The sequence below is a fragment of the Oncorhynchus kisutch genome, linkage group LG14, assembly GCF_002021735.2.
Source record: "Oncorhynchus kisutch isolate 150728-3 linkage group LG14, Okis_V2, whole genome shotgun sequence".
Classification (NCBI taxonomy): domain Eukaryota; kingdom Metazoa; phylum Chordata; class Actinopteri; order Salmoniformes; family Salmonidae; genus Oncorhynchus; species Oncorhynchus kisutch.
Genome location: NC_034187.2, coordinates 51,531,013 through 51,554,868, shown reverse-complemented (window position 1 = coordinate 51,554,868; position 23,856 = coordinate 51,531,013). Strand labels below are relative to the sequence as shown.

Here is a 23,856-nt window from a genome sequence, read left to right as displayed (position 1 = left end):
TGTTCTTAGTTCTGCATTTTTTGAACGGAGCATGCTTGTCTAAGATGTTGAGGAAGTTACTTTTAAAGAATGACCAGGCATCCTCAACTGATGGGATGAGGTCAATATCCTTCCAGGATACCCGGGCCAGGTCGATTTCTGCCTGCTAGCAGAAGTTTTTTAGGGAACGATTGACAGTAATGAGGGGTGGTCGTTTGACCGCAGACCCGTAGCGGATACAGGCAAGGAGGCAGTGATCGCTGAGATCCTGATTGAAGACAGCAGAGGTGTATTTGGAGGGCAAGTTGGTCAGGATAATGTCAATTAGGGTGCACATGTTTACGGATTTAGGGTTGTACCTGGTGGGTTCCTTGATGATTTGTGTGAGATTGAGGGCATCTAGCTTAGATTGTAGGACTGGCGGGGTGTTAAGCATATCCCAGTTTAGGTCACCTAACAGAACAAACTCTGAAGCTAGATGGGGGGCGATCAATTCACAGATGGTGTCCAGGGCACAGCTGGGAGCTGAGGGGGGTCTGTAGCAGGCGGCAACAGTGAGAGACTTATTTCTGGAGAGATTAATTTTAAAAATTTAATAAAAAATGTTTGGGCATAGACCTGGAAAGTTATGACAGAACTTTGCAGGCTATCTCTGCAGTAGATTGCAACTGCACCCCCTTTGGTAGTTCTATCTTGATGGAAAGTGTTATAGTTGGGTATGGAAATCTCAGAATTTTTGGTGGCCTTCCTAAGCCAGGATTCAGACACGGCAAGGACATCAGGGTTGGCAGTGTGCTAAAGCAGTGAGTAAAACAAACTTAGGGAGGAGGCTTCTGATGTTGACATGCATGAAACCAAGGCTTTTTCGATCACAGAAGTCCACAAATGAGGGTGCCTGGGGACATGCAGGGCCTGGGTTTACCTCCACATCACCCGAGGAACAGAGGAGGAGTAGGATGAGGGTGCGGCTAAAGGCTATCAAAATTGGTCGCCTAGAGCGAATGAGATATTGTAAAATCAGCTTGAGTCAGATTCTGCATCAAGAGGTGTCGAGACGTTTGTTTCCCAAGGGGTCCGGTCGACAGATACTCCTTGACTGTTGCAGCCAGTGTTTGGAGAATACAGTGTGGTCAGTGGAGATGACACTGGTACCTGTGACCACAATTGGTTGTTTTTCCAATCCATCAGTGGGACCAAACGATCCATCAAGTCTGCTCTGAGTAGCAGGTGTTCAATGTCGAGGTTGGTAACATACACGGGGTGAACAAGCGATACGTCTTGGAAGTGTAGTTTCTGCATGAATCGTGTTGTGAGAGGCAAGGTAGTTATGTTTTTAACCAACGTTTAGCTGGATTCCCAGCCCTTTTGAGATCATTGAATAACGTTTGAGAGATGAGCGATATTGTCGAGCCCGAATCAATTAGTGCATCACAGGTTAAGCAGTCGTCAAGGATTGTTTTGAGGTATGGCCTCTGAGTTGCCATACCTCTGAGTTGTGGTCATATTCCCCACAAAGTGGAGTGATTGTTAGCAATGGTCTGATGTCATTCGTGTTCATGGTGAAAACAGATCGACTTATAGTTTACCTTGTGCGTTGTAACATTTGTATCTGAGTCTATAGTCAAAGCCCGGGGACTTGTTTCTTGATCGAGCGGCCCCTAGATAGGGTCTTGAGTGAGAGCGGGGGCAAATTGACCGTTTACACGTCCTCGCTAATGGTGTGAATTTTGGCGGCGCTGTTCTCCGGCATGTCCATGACCAGTCATGGTGACTTCTTATTCCTCTTTCTCCAATTTTTGGCGCTTATGTACTTCTCTTAGACCGATGCTCTCTGGAAGCTCTGCTATGATTTGATCGCCATTGAACCCTTTGTTACCCTAGTGACCTAACAACCCTAAATTACATTATTATTCCTTAGATCGCCACTGACCGTTCCCTACGTTCTATGTTAGAAATATTATTCCAGTATTTGCTTTAGAATGTGTCAGAGTTTCAGCGGAAAAATGTCTGTGTAGACAAAGGCACATTCATGTGTGAATTTGGAGAGGGAGATAGCTGAATGTTCTAATCATTGATTTACAACAGGGTGTGAACTGTCAACCCCCCCCCACCAGCTCCCTTCTCCTCCCCTCTGCGGGCGAGAGGGGGTCTGGCCAAAGTCATCCATTTCAAAGCTGATCCGACCCATCTGGATCCTCACAGGACAGTCATGGTACATGTTTTGTTTGACTTCTATCTTCACACATTACTGCACATCATTTGCATATCAGATGTGCTCGTATTACTTTACGATGATGGTCTATTTTCAGTGCACATAAGTCTAGTGCAGTTCTTCAGGCCTAATTCAAATTATGTTTAATTTCTCTGCATATCTGTATTCATAAGTTGACTTTAGTATGTACAGCAGTTGAGTATGCAACCTACTGTTGATTCAAATCAAATGACATTTTATTGGTCACATACACATGGTTAGCAGATGTTAATGCGAGTGTAGCGAAATGCAAGTGCTTCTAGTTCCGACAATGCAGTAATGTCTACCTTATACACACAAATGTAAAGAGATGAATACAAATATGTACATATAAATATAAGGATGAGCAATGGCAAGATGCGGTAGATGGTATAGAGTATATACATATGAGCTGAGTAATGTAGAATATGTAAACATTATTAAAGTGCCGTTATTTAAAGTGACTAGTGATACCTTCATTAATCCATTTATTAACCAGTTGCGACGAGCAAACCCGTATCCGGGAGCGTAATCATAGCCTCAAAAGCATTAGCATAACGCAACGGACATAAATACCCCTATAAACTTTTCCTATTCATGAAAATCGCAAATGAAATGAAATAAATATATTCAAACACAAGATTAGCCTTTTGTTAACAACACTGTCATCTCAGATTTTCAAAATATGCGTTACAGCCAACGCTAGAGAAGCATTTGTGTAAGTTTATCATGGCATAATGCTATGCTCTGCTGGCAGCAGGCAACATTTTCACGAAAATAAGAAAAGCAACCAAATTAAATCATTTACCTTTGAAGAACTTCAAATGCTTTCACTCAGGAGACTCCCAGTTAGATAGCAAATGTTCCTTTTTTCCAAAAATATTATTTTTGTAGGTGAAAAAGCTCCCGTTTCTTCACCATGCTTGGCTGAGAAATCGACCGAAAAATGCTACAACTATAACGCCAAAGTTTTTTCAAAATTAGCTACATAATATCGACAGAAACACGGCAAACGTTGTTTAGGATCCATCCTCAAGGTGTTTTTAACAAATATATTCGATAATATATCTGTCGAGGCAGTTGGTTTCTCATAAGAAGCGATTGGAAAAATGGCTACCTCAGTATTTTACACAAGGTTTTCTGCGGGAGACACCATGTGACCACATGCCATATATGGTCCCTTACAGCCATTCTTCAAGGGAAATGCCTAAAAAGACGTCACAATGCTGTAGACACCTTGGGGAAAACGTGGAAAACGTAAGCTCATTCGTAGCTCATTCACAGCCATATAAAGGAGTCATTGGCATGAGGCGGCTTCAAAAAATGCGGCACTTCCTGGTTGGATTTTTATCTGGGTTTCGCCTGTAACATCAGTTCTGTGGCACTGACAGACAATATCTTTTCAGTTTTGGAAACGCCAGAGTGTCTTCTTTCCAAAGCTGTCAAATATATGCATAGTCGAGCATCTTTTCGTGACAAAATATCTTGTTTAAAACGGGAACGTTTTTTCATCCAAAAAATTCAAATAGCGCCCCCTAAATCCACCTTTATGTTACTGGTGGCTGTTTAACAGTCTGATGGCCTTGAGATAGAAGCTGTTTTTCAGTCTCTCTCAGCTTTGATGATAGCGGGGTGAACAGGCAGTGGGTCGGGTGGTTGTTGTCCTTGATGATCTTTTTGGCCTTCCTGTGACATCGGGTGCTGTAGGTGTCCTGGAGGGCAGGTAGTTTGCCCCCGGTGATGCGTTGTGCAGACCGCACTACCCTCTGGAGAGCCTTGCGGTTGAGGGCGGTGCAGTTCCGTACCAGGCGGTGATGCAGCCCGACAGGATTCTCTCGATTGTGCATCTGTAAAAGTTTGAGTGTTTTAGGTGACAAGCCACATTTCTTCAGTCTCCTGAGGCTCTGCTGCGCCTTCACCACGCTGTCTGTGTGGGTGGACCATTTCACTTTGTCTGTGATGTGTACGCCGAGGAACTTAAACGTTCCACCTTCTCCACTACTGTCCCGTCGATGTGGATAGGGGGGTGCTCCCTCTGCTGTTTCCTGAAGTCCTCGATCATCTCCTATGTTTTGTTGACGTTGAGTGAGAGGTTATTTTCCTGACACCACAGTCTCAGTGCCCTCACCTCATCCCTGTAGGCCGTCTCTTCGTTGTTGGTAATCAAGCCTACCACTGTAGTGTCATCTGCAGAGTTGATGATTGAGTTGGAGGCGTGCATGGCCACGCAGTCATGGGTGAACAAGGAGTACGGGAGAGTGCTGAGAACGCACCCTTGTGGGGCCCCAATGTTGAGGATCAGCGGGGTGGAGATGTTTTTTCCTACCTTCACCACCTGGGGATGGCACGTCAGAAAGTCCAGGACCTAGTTGCACAGGGCGGGGTCGAGACCCAGGGTGTCGAGTTTAATGACGAGTTTGGAGGGTACTATGGTGTTAAATGCTGAGCTTTTGTGGTATGATGGCTGTGCATATCTGTGCATAGAGCATTTTAAAAACTACAAAAAAGACAGTTTGCGTGATGCAAAACACTTGAACATTTATATGTAATATACAAAGGTAGGAGCAGATTATTTGGCTTGGTTACAAAGCTACAGTATGTAATCACATTTACTGCTTAGAAGCATTTCCCTGCACATGGTACTAACAATGAAAAGATTAAATGGCCATGAAAACCAAGACTCATGATGATGCGATTGCATTTAGCCTCTGTTGTGAAATTCCATTGCCATGACTGTTGCTCAGAGGGGTGTAGGCACTCAAGGCTTCTGAAAATGTTAACAGTGCTGCTGTCAAATAAGTGGGTCACCGAGTAAGGAGTTGAATTAGAATTGAGTAGATCCCAGGAGGATGCTTTATAAATGCTGGGTTAAAATGCTACATGGTATGACTGAATTGTGTCTAGACTGTATCAATGATAGACAGCCAGGTTAGTGTGTGTGTTTTGGGGGGGGGGGTTATGCGTGCGTGTGTGCAAGCATAGGGTGGAAGAGGGGGCACAAAGTGAGGGCTATTTCCTGGTCAGGAAAAATGAATATCTAATAGAACAGTAGAGTTACAATGTCAAAGAAATCGCTCTGTCGTTTGAGTCGCATTGAACTTTGATTTTGACATCTTGTTATTCCATCATCACAGTTTAATGATCATTTACATTCAGAATGAGATTATTGCTAAGATTGCCTCCTCTAACATATTAGCTGTCATAGATCATAATAACCCTCTCAAATGTAAAAATGCTAACATTACTTTGTCATAAATTCTTGTCATTACAGATTCATTCCAGCCTCATGATTACCGTTGCGCTATCATATCCGTGCAGCGTTTAATGTAAGCTCACGGGATCAGGTGACACGCGAGGCTAGATTAATTAAACACCCCATGTCAGCACATCATCTCTATCAGATTACACAATGGGGTTGAATGCAGGGGGGGGGGGGGGGGGGGGGGGTGTAATATGGACTTTTTGATATTGATGCGTGCTGAGAATAATTGCAACACGGACAAATGCCACCATGAGGTTACAGCAGGTATTATAAACCAGACTTGTAATTTAGAATGATTGATGTGGCTCTATGGTGTAATCGCTGAATGTGGCTCGGTGGTAACATTTAGTAAAGATGGATTCTCTGTACTTTTTCTTTGTAAAACATCGATAATAGGACTGAGTAAAATGTTTAAGGCAATTATATTGGGCCAAAAGCCAATCTAATTTTAAATTGTGACAACTGTTTAAAAAAAAAAAAAAAAAAAAAAATATATATATATATATATATATATATATATATATATATATATATATACATACACACAGTTGAAGTCGGAAGTTTAGACGCTTAGGTTGGAGTCATTAAAACTCGTTTTTCAACCACTCCACAAATTTCTTGTTAATAAACTATAGTTTTGGCAAGTCGGTTAGGACATCTACTTTGTGCATGACACAAGTATTTTTTTCAACAATTGTTTACAGACAGATTATTTCACTGTATTACAATTCCAGTGGGTCAGAAGTTTACATACACTAAGTTGACTGTGCCTTTAAACAGCTTGGAACATTCCAGAAAATTATGTCATGGCTTTAGAAGCTTCTGATAGGCTAATTGACATCATTTGAGTCAATTGGAAGTGTACTTGTGGATGTATTTCAAGGCCTACCTTCAAACTCAGTGCCTCTTTGCTTGACATAATAGGAAAATCAAAAGAAATCAGCCAAGTCCAGCAAATTCCAAACGCCTGAAGGTACCACGTTCATCTGTACAAACAATAGTACGCAAGTATAAACACCATGGGACCACGCAGCCATCATACCGCTCAGGAAGGAGATGCATTCTGTCTCCTAGACATGAACGTACTTTCATGCGCAAAGTGCAAATCAATCACAGAGCAACAGCAAAGGACCTTGTGAAGATGCTGGAGGAAACAGGTACAAAAGTATCTATATCCACAGTAAAAACGAGTCCTATATTGACATACCCTGAAAGGCTGCTCATCAAGGAAGAAGCAACTGCTCCAAACCGCCATTAAAAAGCCAGACTACGGTGTGCAACTGCACATGGGGAAAAATATGGGACTGGTGCACTTCACAAAATAGATGGCATCATGAGGTAGGGAAATTATGTGGATATATTGAAGCAACATCTCAAGACATGAGTCAGAAAGTTAAAGCTTGTTCGCAAATGGGTCTTCCAAATGGACAATGACCCCAAGCATACTTCCAAAGTTGTGGCAAAATGGCTTAAGGACCACAGTCAAGGTATTGGAGTGGGAATCACAAAGCCCTGACCTCAATCCTATAGAAAATTTGTGGGCAGAACGGAAAAAGTGTGTGCGAGCAAGGTGGCCTTCAAACCTGGCTCAGTTACACCAGCTCTGTCAGGAGGAATGGGCCAAAATTCAACCAAGTTATTGTGGGAAGCTTGTGGAAGGCTACCTGAAACGTTTGACCCAAGTTAAACAATTTAAAGGCAATGCTACCAAATACTAATTGAGTGTATGTAAATGGGAATGTGATTAAATAAATAAAAGCTGAAATAAATCATTCTCTCTACTATTATTCTGACATTTCACATTCTTAAAATAAAGTGGTGATCCTAACTGACCTAAAACAGGGAATTTTTACTAGGATTAAATGTCAGGATTTGTGAAAAACTGAGTTTAAAATGTAGTTGGCTAAGGTGTACGTAAACTTCCAACTCAACTGTACTAGGCCTACAAATGTAGGTATATATACTAAAGTATGTGGACACCCCTTCAAATTAGTGGGTTTGGCTATTTCAGCACCCAATGCTGACTTGTGTTTAAAATCGGCACACAGCCATCTCCACTGACAAACATTGGCAGTAGAATGGCCTTACTTATGGGCTCAGTGACTTTCAACGTGGCACCGTCATAGTATGCCACCTTTCCAACAAGTCAGTTAATCAAAATTCTGCCCTGGTCAACTGTAGGTGATATTATTGTGATGTCGAAATGTCTAGGAGAAACAACGGCTCAGCCACGAAGTGGTAGGTCACACAAGCTCACAAATTGGGATGGTCAAGTGCTGAAACACGTATCGCGTAAAATCGTCTGGCCTCGGTTGCAACACTCACTACCGATTTCTAAACAGCCTCTGGATGCCACACGTCAGCACAATAACTGTTTGTCTGGAGCTTCATGAAATGGGTTTCCATGGCCGAGCAGCCGGATACAAGCCTAAGTTCACCATGCACACTGCTAAGCGTCGTCTGGACTGGTATAAAGCTTGCCACCATTGGACTTTGGAGCAGCGGAAACACGTTCTCTGGAGTGATGCATCAGGTTTCAGCATCTGGCAGTCCGACGGATGAATCTGGGTTTGGCCTATGCCAGGAGAATGCTACCTGCCCCAATGTATAGTGCCAATCGCCCAACATCAGTTCACTAATGCTCTTGTGGATGAATGGAAGCAAGTCCCCGCAGCAATGTTCCAACATCTAGTGGAAAGCCTTCCTAGAAGAGTGGAGGCTGTTGTAGCAGCAAAGGGGGAACAACTCCATGTTACTGCCATTGATTTTGGAATGAGATGTTCGACAAGCAGGTGTCCACATACTTTTGGCCATTTGGCTTAGGGCTTCCATGGTGATATTTTGGCTTCCCTATGATCATATCCCTTATAACTGTGATTTATCGAGGATTTCAATTGAGTGGTCAGAATTGGTGTTTGTTTGATGGCAGTTACTCGACACAAGTGCTTTTTGGGGATGATGGAGGGGGTGTAATCATCTGCATATTTTTCTGTGGACTATTGCTAAAAGTGACTAAGTAGCCATAATTTGCAAATAAATTCATTAAAAAATCCTACAATGTGATTTTCTGGATTTTTTGTTGAAGTGTACCTATGATGAAAATTACAGGCCTTTCTCATCTTTTTAAGTGGGAGAACTTGCACAATTGGTGGCTGACTAAATACTTTTTTGCCCCACTGTGTGTATGTATGTATGTATGTATGTATGTATATATGTATGTGTATATATATATATATATTTGTAATAATGACAATTGTAACAATGCTGAAATGAATAATGAACACTTATTTTAACGTAATATAATACAGAAATAAAATAAAGGTAGTCTCAAATAATGAAACCTGTTCAATTTGGTTTAAATAATGCAAAAACAGTGTTAGTGAAGAAAGTAAAAGTATAATATGTGCCATGTAAGAAAGCTAACGTATAAGCTGCTTGCTCAGAACAAGCTGGTGGTTCCTTTTAACATGAGTCTTCAATATTCCCAGTTAAGAAGTTTTAGGTTGTAGTTATTATAGGACTATTTCTCTCTATACCATTTGTATTTCATATACCTTTGACTATTGGATGTTCTTATAGGCACTTTAGTAATGCCAGCCTAAACTCGGGAGTTGATCAAGCATTGCTATGAGCTGCTGGCAAACGCAGTAAAGTGCTGTTTGAATGAATGCTTACGGGGCTGCTGCTGCCTACCACCGTTCAGTATCAAATCATATACTTAATTATAATAAACAGACAGAAATACTAACCTTTGGTCATTAATATGATCAAATCCGGAAACTATAATTTCGAAAACAAAACGTTTATTCTTTCAGTGAAATACAGAACCTTTTCGTATTTAATCGAACGGGTGGCAACCCTAAGTCTAAATATTGCTGTTACATTGCACAACCTTCAATGTTATGTCATAATTATGTACAATTCTGGCAAATTAATTACGATCTTCACAAAGTTCGCAACGAGCCAGGCGGCCCAAACTGCTGCATATACCCTGACTGCTTTCACTGAACGCAAGAGGAGTGACACAATTTCCCTAGTTAAAATAAATTCATGTTAGCAGGCAATATTAACTACATATGCAGGGTAAAAAAATTATACATGTGTATTGATTTTAAGAAAGGCATTGATGTTTATACTTAGGTACATTTGTGCAACGATTGTGCTCTTTCCACGAATGCGTTTTTGTTAAATCATCACCCGTTTGGCGAAGTTGAAGTAGGCTGTGATTCGATCATAAATCAACAGGCACCGCATTGATTATATGCAACGCAAAACAAGCTAGTTAACCTAATATCATCAACCATGTGTAGTTAACTAGTGATTATGTGAAGATTGTTTTTTTTAAAGACAAGTTTAATGCTAGCTAGCAACTTACCATGGCTCCTTGCAGCCACAAGGTTATTTTGATGCTGCACTTGCGTAACAGGTGGTCAGCCTGCCACGCAGTCTCCTCGTGGATTGCAACGTAATTGGCCATCAGCGGTGTCCAAAAAGGCAGATTACTGATTGTTATGAAAACTTGAAATCGTCCCTAATTAAATCGGCCAAGGCGATTAATCGGTCGACCTCCAAAGTAAATATTTCATGAGAGTTCATGGGTCAAGACTTTCGGTCCTGTGTATCTACACTAGACTGCATCTCTAGAGTCTTTGTCTATATATCTACATGTACTCATACAGTAGGTCACAGAAATCCACCAAGAACAATCACAGCTTGCAACTTTCTGCTAATTTAACCAGACTGTGTGTCTAGACTAGCAGCTAGCTACTCCTCCAATACCCCTTTTTTCTGAAATATGAAATCAGAATTTCATTAGCGGGTCTAGTACTGGAGTGGCCTGTCGAGGAAGAGGGCAGACAGGAGATGGAGCTAACTGCCAAGGCTCATTAGCCCAGCTTGACACAGACTTTTATCTTCTAATGATAGCTGACACCCTCATATATTCGCTCTTCATCATTCTCGCCCCAATCATGGAAGACAGAGCTTCTGCACCTGCCTTAGTAAGGAGAGAATGAGATTGAGATATGAGGAAAGGATTCATCTCAAGTGTTTTTGAAATATAGTGAATTTCAGTAGTTGAGATGATAGAGGTGGCGGATAGATGTGGTGAATATAATGAATGACAGGGTAAATGTGCTTGTCAGAACTGCAGGAATAAACTTGTCAGAAGGAGCTGGTGTCAAGCCTGCCACCTGGTGGCATTGAAATATAACGTAGCCACAGCATCTTGGCTGAGGTTCTTTTTACTCTATGGCAGCCATACTCAACACAGGCTATACCATGGCCTACTGTAGGACATATACATGACTGTGTCACAGCAGATGTGGTTTGATGGCTCTTAAATGCAGAGATTTACAGAGGGACCATGCAGTATTCATCTTTAGTCCTTTCAGACCTTGACTAGTCTGTGGCATTGCCTTTGTAACCCCATACATACACAAGCCAAGGTTAAATGGATAGCTCTTGGAGTTTCTGTAAACATTTGACTCTATGCTTATTCTTTCTTTTAGAGCAGCATCAGATGACATGTTCATCTGTGTCCTTCAGGAACACAGAAGCAGTACAAGCATGGCTTTTGACATCAGTTCTTTATGTGGTCTGCAAGAGAAAGCATCTCATCGTCTGGCAGTGGGCCAGAGTGTGCAGGGGAAAAACGTGAGTGAAAGTGCTTGTGTTTGCAGAAATCAGGTGGGTTTAAGCATTTCCAATACCCATTGCAATCCCGGACAGGTATACTACAATAGCCCCTGCATCACTAGTCTGTATACAGAGTAGACTGCTAGTAGAGGAATAATGACAGCTATTTCAATCAATTCCTTATACCAGAGAGGCAAAGAAACTCCACTGTATTTTGCTGTAACTTTGAAACATGGATAATGGCTGAACAACACATGTATTTGCAGTCCAAATGGATCTGGACAGGGCTCTGTAATCAAAAAGATTGATCAGAGTTTTCAGAATATATAAATGAAATACTATTTAACTACTACTTTACTTCAGAGATTGGAAACCACTACTAACCGCTAGCCTAGCTACTAGTGCTAGCTATCTCTTTGTTTACTTCCTGTCATCCTTTCTTGAAGATCAATAGTAAAGACACTCCTTCGTAATTATCAATCTTAGATCCACGAACAAGAGTATCAACGCATTACAGACAATATGGATAATTATTTTAGCTAGGCAAGAACAAATTCTTATTTACAATGACAGCCTACTGGGGAACAGTGGGTTAACTGTTCAGGGGCAGAACGACAGATTTTTACCTTGTCAGCTCGGGGATTCAATCCAGCAACCTTTTGGTTACTGGCCCAATGCTCTAACCACTAGGCAACCTGCTGCCCCAGGTAGCTTAGTGGAAGACCTTTGTGCTAGCCTAATGGAAGACATTTGCACTAGCGCAAAGTAGAGCTGTGTTCGAATACCCATACTAACATACATGAAGATCATTTATTTATGCCTATCAAAATTGAACTGAAAATCAAATTTAACTGAAAGCTTTTAAACATCTACTAGCTTTTCTTATCACCAACCTTCATCAGACAAGCTCCCTCAGCCCTGTCAGCCTCCAGCTTCTTTCCCTCCTTGTCTGCTGTGTTTTGACATGTATTGTTAGTATACTCATTCATCAGTAAGTTTTAATTTGTTTGTTTGAACTGGTAAAATCTTAATTTCTCACCGGACTGGCCTCCAGCAGACCTGCTGGCACTACTCTCTTGAAGAATTTCCTTATATCCATCTGACGTTAGTCGTTAGCTAGCCTACGGTTGAGAAATATGAGGATAATACAATGACTTTGTGATCAACACTGTCACCTTTTCTACAAATGATCTACTGGTAATTGTTTTGCAATGGCCTACTGAATGAAAGCAATTGACTGTGTCAGATTGTCGTTCGTAAATTCTGTGTTTCCCCTCTCGGTGCTATCAGCGTGAACACTGGCCGAGGAGTAGGGTTGATCCGAGCGTTCTGACCATCACAACGGCACTGCAGTCAAGCACACAAGCTAACTGGCTAGCTACTTCCAGACACAAATGAGAAATCCAGGAACTTTTGGTATACTAACTATATCTATACTATGACCAGAAAGCATACTACATACTCATTTTATGTTACAAATAGTATGGTTAGTGTTGTTAGTATGGGTCTCAGAACACAGCCCGTCTTTCTTAAAAAAAAAAAAAATCACATTAAAAAGCACATTTATTTGCCATTTCAATCCGGAGACACCAATTGTTGCTTATGTAACGATAAGTACACATAAGCTGTGTTCGAATGCTCATACTAACCACACTAACCCTACTATATGTGACGTCAATTGAATATATAGTACTGTATATTGGTTATAGTATGGATGTAGTTAGTATGCCAAAAGATCCCGGATGTCGTACTACATTCGCCAAAATACGAATTATAAACTGGGTGTGTCGAGCCCTGAATGCTGATTGGCTAACAGCCGTGATATATCAGACCGTCTACCACGGGTATGACAAAACATTTCTTTTTACTGCTCTAATTAACGTTGGTAACCAGTTTGTAATAGCATATTATATCCGCGATGCGTCGTGCCTAAGAATAGCCTTTAGTCGTGGTATGTTGGTCATATACCCCCCCTCGTGTCTGATTTATACTTCACTGGATGTATAAATAAATATGAAGCATCCGCTTGGCCTTTCCACTCACTAACAAATATGGTAGTGAGAGGAAGCCCACTGGCGAGCAGTGGGAGAAGATTGATTTTGGCCGACATTCTGCAAATGTTCTCATCGATGAAGCATTTGATCTCAATACAGTTTTCTGTTCCCAGAACTAAAATCTGTTATGAACAGAGTGGACTTTAGTTTTGTAGACTTCAGCCTTTACCAGAGTTTTTCATTTAAAAAAAAAAATCCCTCCAGTAGAGGGTAGCAAGTTTAGGAGTGCAAAGTCGAATTGAGTTATTGCACACGCGCGTTTCACCGAGTAGGTGTTCCATATCGGAAATATGCAGGGCCAATAGGATCTCGCTAACTCATACTTGGCTCTGCACACCTCCTTGCTTGTTCTGCCCACTATGAGTCATCTGCTCCCATTGGAAATGACAGGATGTGGTCTATCTTGGTTTAATTAGTTATAATAATATTTGATACAAGCAGTGGACACTATTTCTGTGCTTTTAGGGCCCATAATGCAACTCTTCAGAAAATGGGCATGGCTTCACGTCGTTTTCAGATTTGAAGAAAATGACGGGAAAATATGCAGCCAATAATTATGACAAATGTTAAGAAAATGTTGAGCAATGTAACAAAGTAATGACTTTTCAAATAAGTTGTCTTACACATTATGTTGGCTGACAATTTGTTAACTACGCTATCCTTACGAACAACATTGCATATCATTACACCAGTATGCTAGCTAGCTACCTAACACATCAAACCTGCCAGTATATTAACTATATGCTATCTAACTAACTTCCCAATGTTTATTGACCAGATTATTACCATCATTCTTAGTGTAGCTAAGTGGCATAGTCGTTGTGCGTTCTCAATGGACATTCGGGTGCTTTCGTAAAAATTTCAGAGCACTCTTGTCTCTTGAGTGTACCAGACCAGAGCGCAGAATAACTGATGAATTTATTAACTCTCAACACCCATTGAATATGGCCGGTGTCAGGAAACGTCGGCAAAAAAGCATAATTAAATTGTTGCCAGCACCACAGTTACAGTCACCAACGCTTTGGAGAACATGAAAACTGCCTAACCAGATCTGCTAGGGTGAGTAAAATAGTCACATTGAGTTGTTCTCTCAATGGTGTCTGGAAGGAGCTAGCAAGCTAGCCAACGTTACCTAGTTAGCTTGGGTGCTTTACTGCCGTTTTAAGGTCAGAATGCTCGAATCAACCCTACTCCTCGGCCAGAGCGTCAAGTGTGCACTCTGAACCCCCGAGAGCTAAATTCCCCACTCTGAGCGCACTCTGCCATTCCAGATGTAATTTATGAGCACACCCCAAGTCACAAAATGTATAGCTAGTCATTTGTTATGCTAGCAAGATGTTGCATAGCAACAGCATCAACTCCGGGTAGACAGACGAAGCACTAGTAAGCTCAACTGAAAGGAAACCGTTCGGTTACAGTAAAATGAACTAATTGTATGTAGTATATACTCATTAAGTATGTAGTATACAGTATGTTAGTATGGGTATTCAAACACGGCTATAGTTTTTAATGCATTTGAGGTAATTTCAGAAATTTCTCATTTTGTTATAAAAATACAGAAATCTAAATACTCAAGCAATGGACCTAAACACTGTCTGGGGTACTGACTAACGTTTGGGAAAGGGTTTATAAAAGGGACCAGAAGTGTTTTTGGATGATCTTCCCCTTTATTGACTTGGAACCCACAGTGTATAAGATAAAACATTCAACTAAATACATTGAGGCAGACATTGGCTTTGGTACACGCATTTGACAGGCTTATTACATTCACCAACCTACACCTACCCACACATCCCTCGCACATTGCACTTGGACCTATACACACTCAAATACATTCAGTGATCATTCCTCTCCAGTAGAGGGTAGCAAAAGATGATGTGAATGAATGGATACTGCCAAGTACAAGCGTGAGATGTCATATCTGAAACAACATTCACTGCGTAGTTGTCATGGTAATACAGTATATACCGTCATTATGGGAGTAAAATAAACAGAGCCTTAATCGGTTTTAATTTCGGTGTGGGGGAAAAAAAGCAAATGTATCCCCGTAAGCAAGATCCCTGTCAGAAAACAGCACAGCACGTCACAGCCTCTTCATCAGCCTCTTCATCAGCCGCTTCCCTCTATCGTCTTTCAGACAGGTGGACGGGTAGAGGGATCCACCTGTGACTCATCCTGAGTACTTTATCTACACTCCCTTATTAAAACTCTCTCAATGCTCCTCGTCACCGAGACCTAATAGGACACCTGACAATTAGAAACACTTCCTCAAAGTTGTCTCACTTCAAAGCTCCGGCACCATCTCCCGCTCTGTGTTTAGAATGCTCATTACTTTGGCTGAGACGGCTCTGAGACTTCAGAGGGCTCACAACCCACTTTGTCTGTCTCTGATTTTGAGATTTCTGTCCATATTTGTCTGTGTCTTCTGAGAGAAAGTAGAAAGGTTTTGGTTCTGTACTGTGTTTTGACAGCCCTGTGTTTTCAAAGGGGTTGAGGGTGTGATGTTTCTACGCTAATCCTCTAGCTAGGAGTTGTTGTTCGAATATGGGGTGCTTGTACAAGTGTGTGCTGTAAAATGTGATCGTTATGTATTAATTAATCCTTCTTGTGTGGCTTTATTCAGGTTTTTACATCAGAGCAACTAGGACTTTGGAAATGTCAAAATGTGAAACTATAACCTTATGTAACTGTTGGCTTGTCTGAGACAGAACATAGAGTTGTGTGGGAGAAATGGAAACAATTGATTCATTGTCAGTTCAGCTGCCATGACCTGTACAGGGCCCTGAACTCTGTCATCGTACTTGTCATGATGAGTTGTGTGATTCCAATGAGAACCACAGAGCAGCACATAAGGTTAAGAAAAATAATCATGTTGATGAGAAAATCTAGTCTAAAATCATTATCCCAAACTTTCTGCCACATTAATTTGAATTGTGACATTAGGAGAAACGAATGATGCACTGTAAGAAAATGGTATTCAGTCCAGTGTAATGTCTTTGAGCTCTCTGTCTCTCTCTGTCTGTGTGTGCGCACGCATATGTTTAGTCAAACAATTGTGTGTGTATGAGAAAAGGTCCCCTCATGAAATGCCTCCCTGATGAAACCCCTCATGATTATTTATAAATGAAGAAGCTAGGCCTTGCTCCCAGCTCTACTTGGTCTGATACTAGCTAGCCCAATTGATATGGGCTTTGATGCAGTCAATGCATCCGTAATCATTGTAGATCTCATTCTAGTCTTGGCGTTGGATCTGTTAGATTAGTATGGCCTAGATTTCAAATACATACATTTTGCAAGTAACATTGTCCCTGTGCATTTGTTTTTTGGCTGTTCTGTATGCACGTTGGCACTCGTTGGTCAGTTTTGGTTGGGTAGCAGCCTGTGCTGTTTGAGGTTGCAGCTTCAAATCAAATCAAATCAAATGTTATTTTATTTGATTACGGATGCATTGACAGCTTGGACCCGTGGTCTTGACAGGGCTGCTGCCTGTGGAGAATGGAGACTGAGAGGAGATCTTAGGATAGCAGGCATTGCTAGTGGGGAGAGGGGGATGAGCGGGGTAGTAGCAGCTGGGAAGAAGAAGTGGCAAGCGTGTTGGTGTTTTTAGATGTTGTATTTGGCCTGACACGCTGACCAATAATGCAGCTTAAAAAAGGTCAGTCTAATACATATACTGTAAAACAGAATGTATATTTTTGTTGTTTTTGTGAGGCAGACGAGTAAGGGTGTGAGGATGGAAGATCTGCTGGGGTACTGTAATTTTGGAGAGAAGATGGAGCTAGATGGGTGAAGAGAGAGATGTGTGCGTTGAGTGTGCGCATTCACTCTCTGTCTGGATGGTTTTCTTAGGTGATTTTCTTTTTTATTAGAATTGTATTTTTATCTTAACATGGGTTACATAGACGGCCAAGCAAAGTGCACCACACAGACTAGATACAATAAAAGGAATAAGGATACAGTAAAACATTATACAAAATGTCGGTCATAAAATCAAACGCGACAATTATAATATGGGGCATTTATGGGAGGTTATCTACATAGGACCACAATGGAGATCAGATTTTCCAAAATGGATCAGATTTCTGGTGTAAATCAAAGGTAAGTTTCTCTAGGGGTAGAATAGCAGATGGTGTGGACCACAATAACAATATACATTTTTTGGATAAGTTAACAAGGGTATTGAACAGACGTTCAGAGTCAGGGTCAAACACAACGTTACAATCAAAGTTGAGTAAATATAAATTGAGTCAAAGAGCAAATTTGTCTACCTAAGATCTTTTGGATGTGTAAATTAATATAATTCCAACAGGAGTGGATTCTGCTACAGTGATGCATCAGAAAACATTATGTGGGGGACAGGTAAAATGTATTTATCGTATGCTTATGGGGGTGCATTTGGGGTAGACCCTTTTGCAGATCGAAGTTTGCACACCCAATTTTGCACACCCAATTTTTCAGTTTTTGATTTGTTAAAAAAGTTTGAAATATCCAATAAATGTCGTTCCACTTCATGATTGTGTCCCACTTGTTGTTGATTCTTCACAAAAAAATACAGTTTTATATGTTTATGTTTGAAGCCTCAAATGTGGCAAAAGGTCGCAAAGTTCAAGGGGGCCGAATACTTTCGCAAGGCACTGTAGTTGCAGATTTGGCAGAGACCCCTCCTAAATCCTTAGGCTTAATTAGTTTGGTCAATTTGGTTTTAGGTTTCTTATTTTTCCAGATATATTTATACATTTTTGGCATTGACCACCTTAATCTTGCCAAAAAGAGAGTTTGGGAGGGCAGACCAGTTAACCAGGTCCTGTTTAATCTTTGTGAGCAAAGGCATATCATTTGAAGTGCACAGGTCTTCAAGACTTGGAATGGAATGGAGATATCGTTTGACTGTAGAGGGGATATTCAAAGGTAAAGCCATGGATATATCCACATTAATTTTGTACCCTGACAGGTTACCATATTCAGATATGACGTCCATTACTGCAGTGATAGAGGTCTCTGGTTTAGACATATATAAAGGCACATCATCAGCAAATAATTAAATTCTATGCTCTTCGTCACTCACATAGACGCCTCTGATGTTATTACTAGACCTTATTGCCTTAGCCAGGGGTTACTGTATATGACAAATGAGAACAGAGCAGGAGATAAAGGACAGCCTTGACGACAGCCCCTACCGATAGGAATTCTTTCTGATAGCTTACCATTTGTGTTAACTGCCACTGTTGGTTCAGAAAAAAAATATATTGTCTTTCACTGGAACTAAGGAGTCTAGCCCAAACCATGCATTCGGGCAGGTAGCATTTTCCTGGCATCCGCCAAACCCAGATGTGTCTGTCGTACTACAAGATGGTGAAGCATAATTCATCACTGCAGGAAACGCGGTTCCACTGCTCCAGAGTCCAATGGCGGCGAGCTTTACACCACTCCAGCCCACGCTTGGCATGTGCGGCTGCTCAGCCATGGAAACCCAATTCATTAAGCTCCCGACAAAGTTATTGTGCTGGCGTTGCTTCCAGAGGCAGTTTGGAACTTGGTAGTGAATGTTGCAAACGAGGACAGACGATTTTTACATGCTTCGTGCTCCAGCACTCGCCGGTTCTGGTCTGTGAGCTTGTGTGGCCTACCATTTTGCGGTTGAGCCATTGTTGCTTCTTTCCACTTCACAATAACAGCACGTACAGTTGACTGGGGCAGCTCTAGCAGGGCAGATATTTGACGAACTGACCTGTTGGATAGGTGCCATCCTATGACGGTGCCACGTTGAAAGTCACTGAGCTCTTCAGTAAAGGCCATTCTACTGCCAATGTTTTTCATTCACCTGTCAGCAACGGGTGTGGCTGAAATAGCCGAATACACTACTTTGAATGGGTGTCCACATGCTTTTGGCCATGTAGTGTAGCTCTCTCCATAACGCCTACTAAACCAGATGAATCACACATGCTTCTAAGAGTATTTCAGGCTCTATGATTCGAGACTAGAGCAGTTGATGATTTATTCAGTTTACCCACAGTACAGTTAAAATCTCCTGCTATAAACCCAAGTCCCTTGAGGGAGTTGATTAAATAATAAAGTCATGTCAGACATACATTTGGGGGAGTCTCTGTACGGGCCATATACAGTGGGGAGATATTTGATACACTGCCGATTTTGCAGGTTTTCCTACTTACAAAGCATTTAGAGGTCTGTAATTTTTATCATAGGTACACTTCAACTGTGAGAGACGGAATCTAAAACAAAAATCCTGAAAATCACATTGTATGATTTTTAAGTAATTAATTTGCATTTTATTGCATGACATAAGTATTTGATACGTCAGAAAAGCAGAACTTAATATTTGGTACAGAAACCTTTGTTTGCAATTACAGAGATCATACGTTTCTTGTAGTTCTTGACCAGGTTTGCACACACTGCAGCAGGGATTTTGGCCCACTCCTCCATGCAGACCTTCTCCAGATCCTTCATGTTTCAGGGCTGTCGCTGGGCAATACGGACTTTCAGCTCCCTCCAAAGATTTTCTATTGGGTTCAGGTTTGGAGACTGGCTAGGCCACTCCAGGACCTTTAGATGCTTCTTATGGAGCCACTCCTTAGTTGCCCTGGCTGTGTGTTTCGGGTCATTGTCATGCTGGAAGACCCAGCCACGACAGCCAGTGTGTGCTCGTTTTGATAGATAAAAGGTTCAAACATAAAAGTATCTACCCTTAGCGGAGAGGCCTCGGAACATGTCTTTTACCGTTTACAGCTAAAGATATAGTCATCAATTGTTTTAACCCATCCAATAACATGTCTCATTGTTTTGCCTATAGGCTCAGGAGTGACATAGTTTGTATTTATAAAGCGTCTCAGAGTTGGAGTGCTGATCTAGGACCAGCTTTTCTTTTTAGATCAAGATGAATAAGTTTACTTGGACGGGGGGATCCAAGATCAGTATAAATACGGGCCTTGAGCAGCTCCGATCTGATCCAGGTTCCTCTCTATGGATATTTATCAGTGTTGGAGAGGCAGACAGCGCAGCTCTTTTCCGTCTGTGCTGATCAACGTGCCAGGGTGTGAAACCCCACGGCTTCTGTTTTATCGGTCAATATCCAAACAGAGCGAGACAGCACACACAGTATGAACTGGAGTTCTCGGGGTGTGTCTGTCGAGGGCTCCGAGGCTGATCCGTTCTCTGACGATGCCTCTGGTGATTCTACTCCCGGAGTTGACATTATTATCTAGGTTGTTATCGGAGAAAAGTTCCAGGTGTTTAGCTCCTTTTTGTTTGAAATTCGTAGAAACGGAAGCAGCTGTTTTAAGCGGGCCATTCAGAGACTACAAAAATAAATAAACTGCTCAGAACTAATGAAGACGTTGTTTCGGCTGACTGAACACACAAGAAAATCAAATGTCATTTACCTCAACAAAGTTGACATCTCACTGCGTTTCCAAAGACCTAATAACTAATTTAGTGACTTTTTTCAGCATGTGAAACAAAGGGGAACAGAGGAGAGAAAAGCTCCTGGGCTAGTTGTGTGCTGAGAAGGTGAAGGTGAAACGAGGACAGTTCCATTATATCAAAAAGGTCAGTATTTGCGGAAGGAATGAGCGAGGAGGGGAGCAGCGACAGAGGAACAGGGGGATGTCATGACATTTGGCGGAGAAGTGGAGGATGAGGAGGAAGAGGATAGGGATGAAGGTGGATGTTGAATGGACCTAAAAGGTTAATCTGCTCAAGTCAAGTGGAAGAAAGAGTTTGCCTTTGAAGTGAGAGCATGACCAGACTTTCCCCTATCCCAGCTATCCGCCCACACACTCCCCTGACGCCTTAAGAGAGGGAGAGTGCAAAGAGAGAGAGGGGGGGGGTGTAACAGAAGAGGGAGCTAGTTAAGAAGAGTGAACGTGTGATAAGAAAACAGAGTGTGGTGAATGAGGAGAGAGAGGAAGAATGAATGAAAAAGACCTGCAGTGTTCAATGACATACTGTGGGACGTAAAAAATAAGTTTGCGAAATGAGAGAGAAAGAAAAAGCGTGAAAGTGCTAAATAAAGAGTGTGAAAGGGAGAGAGAGAAAAAGAGCGATATATATGGTGTTGTTTGAAAGCCAGCCACCCACCCTACAGTAGCTCCTGCAGAACCAGGGCTGATGGGGTCTCCAGAGCTGCCAAACTGCTGCTTAATTAAGCCGGCTGATCCACACCATCGTGTGACAGCCAGGAGAGGAGAAGTAAGGGTGAGAGGAGGGAAGCAAGGGCGAGAGGAGGGAAGCGTAGGGAAACACGAGGGATGAGGTGGATGGAGGGAATGGGCCACGTCACAGGGTCTCTGAGAGAGAGAGAGAGACTATGCAGTCGTACAGTGCCATTACTTTCACTCCGCTCTCCTCGACACGCACTGGACTAGGGTGTTTACAACCTCCACCACCAACACACAGCGCATGTCTCTCTCCAGCCAGACAACTCTGCCTCTGCACAAAGTTCTCTAGGCAGAACGAGCCTCTCAGCACTATAAAGGCTCGCTCTACAAATGGCATGAGGAGACGGCTGAAGGAGCTTTAACTGAACATCATTTTAACGGTAGCATTGTGTTCCGGAGACTTTTTTGTTGTCTTTGTAGTCGTACCTTTCTGCAACAGTGACGGCGGTGGGTAGAAACACTGTAGCAGGACATTTTGGACACCTGCCGTGGAACTGTGTGTCTGTGATCGGCGCGTCTTTCATCCATACACAAACAGCATACCGGAGATGAGATCCAGCTGTACTGAGAGCAAGCCGGTGTCTTCTCAGCCCTGCAACGTAAGCGAGGGTGTTTAAAGTTAGACTGTGTGTGTGTGTGTATTTAGTATGCCCGAGGGGGATAGATGTGTTTTGAGGTAAAAGAGAATGAGATTGCAGCAAGAGCTAATTCTGTGCTTTGCACATTTTGTGGCACCCCTTTTGAAAGCCGTTCTAACGTTTTATGGAACGGAGAGTGACGCTCAGTCTGTTTCTTTCAAATAGCATTTTATTGTTTTACGGGTCGTTGTTGAAATAGATTGTGACATGAGCCTTCATCCTGACACATGAGTTTGCCTGTCTCTGTGATATTGACCAATGGAGTGTCTACTCTGCCTCCATTTGACTGCAGAATGCAGTCCTTTTTTCGTTTTGTTTGTTGCACTGATAAATCAATGCTGTGGATAGAAGTTGATGAGCCATGCCGTGAAGTGCTTTTGCTGAGCTATCTATCCCTCTGTAGTTTGACCAACTGTCACACCCTAAAACAGTGAAGGCAGAAACCCTGAAGACTTTGTGCCAAACCCCAATTCCATGAAAACAAGTGGACACATTTAGTGACCTGGTAGTCAAGTGGTATTGGCGGCCAACAAGGTATTCCTATCTAGCTGAATGCTTTGGCTGTTTCTGTTGTACAATAACAGAGACCTGCTTGCATGACTCAATGGATAGAGGTAGAACTGAGTTGGCCTCAAGGAATTTCCGCTCATTATTAAGAGCCGTTTAAAAAAAAATTGTTAGTGTGAATCGCAACAGACCTCCCACCTCCTTCTTTTTCCTCTTTCTAGCTATTTATATCCCTCTGCTTCTGGGGCATGCTACCTCCTGGGACTGTGTGTGTGTCATTGCATGGAATGAAATATTCAGGTGACAGAAAGGCAGATTCCTCCTGGTGATTGCTCTCTTTGCTCCCTCTGTTTCTTTATCTCCTCTCTTCTCGCTCTACCATGTCGCTCTAGGAGTACCTCTGTGCTCTCTTCTCGCTCTACCATGTCGCTCTAGGAGTACCTCTGTGCTCTCTTCTCGCTCCACCATGTCGCTCTAGGAGTACCTCTGTGCTCTCTTCTCGCTCCGCTATGTCTCTCTAGGAGTACCTCTGTGCTCTCTTCTCGCTCCGCCATGTCGCTCTAGGAGTACCTCTGTGCTCTCTTCTCGCTCCACCATGTCGCTCTAGGAGTACCTCTGTGCTCTCTTCTCGCTCCGCCATGTCGCTCTAGGAGTACCTCTGTGCTCTCTTCTCGCTCTGCCATGTCGCTCTAGGAGTACCTCTGTGCTCTCTTCTCGCTCCACCATGTCGCTCTAGGAGTACCTCTGTGCTCTCTTCTCGCTCCGCTATGTCGCTCTAGGAGTACCTCTGTGCTCTCTTCTCGCTCCGCTATGTCGCTCTAGGAGTACCTCTGTGCTCTCTTCTCGCTCCGCTATGTCGCTCTAGGAGTACCTCTGTGCTCTCTTCTCGCTCCGCTATGTCGCTCTAGGAGTACCTCTGTGCTCTCTTCTCGCTCCGCTATGTCGCTCTAGGAGTACCTCTGTGCTCTCTTCTCGCTCCACGACAGACAATTCACCACCCCATACCCTTTTCCACGCAACTTCATCTAAGGATGTAGAGTGAGTTTCTTGTAAACAGTGTATGCTATATTCCTTTTCTTTTAGCCACGTAAAGACTGATCTTCTTTTTTAAATCATTTGCTAAACCATTACAATTATAACTGGCTATACTTATTTCACCAATTACCATGGCTAGACACTATTCCAAATTGACCATAATTAGTGCTTGTGAAGTTACTCCAATAAGAGGCATTATGACGGTCAAAATTAGAGATTTCAAATGTCTGATACAAATGTAGCAATATTTGGTTTTATTCCCTTGCCTGTGAGCCAATGCCACAGAAAATGTAGTCAAGATATTATCTGTATAGTACATCTGAGTAGGTTGATGTGTGTG

At 42.3% G+C, this 23,856-nt stretch overlaps 1 protein-coding gene across 4 annotated transcripts in view; it reads left to right on the top strand.

Annotated features, from left to right (window-relative positions):
• The window catches only part of LOC109903740 (oxysterol-binding protein-related protein 10), an 87,483-nt gene that overhangs the window by 46,344 nt on the left and 17,283 nt on the right, over positions 1-23,856 (top strand). For 2 of the 4 annotated variants that reach the window (XM_031788532.1, XM_031788534.1), the window contains one exon: positions 11,019-11,126. The exons of the other annotated variants lie outside the window; for them this stretch is intronic. In XM_031788532.1, the coding sequence (XP_031644392.1) occupies positions 11,019-11,126 (108 nt within the window). The remainder of the gene's footprint in view (positions 1-11,018; positions 11,127-23,856) is intronic. 4 annotated transcript variants of the gene reach the window in all.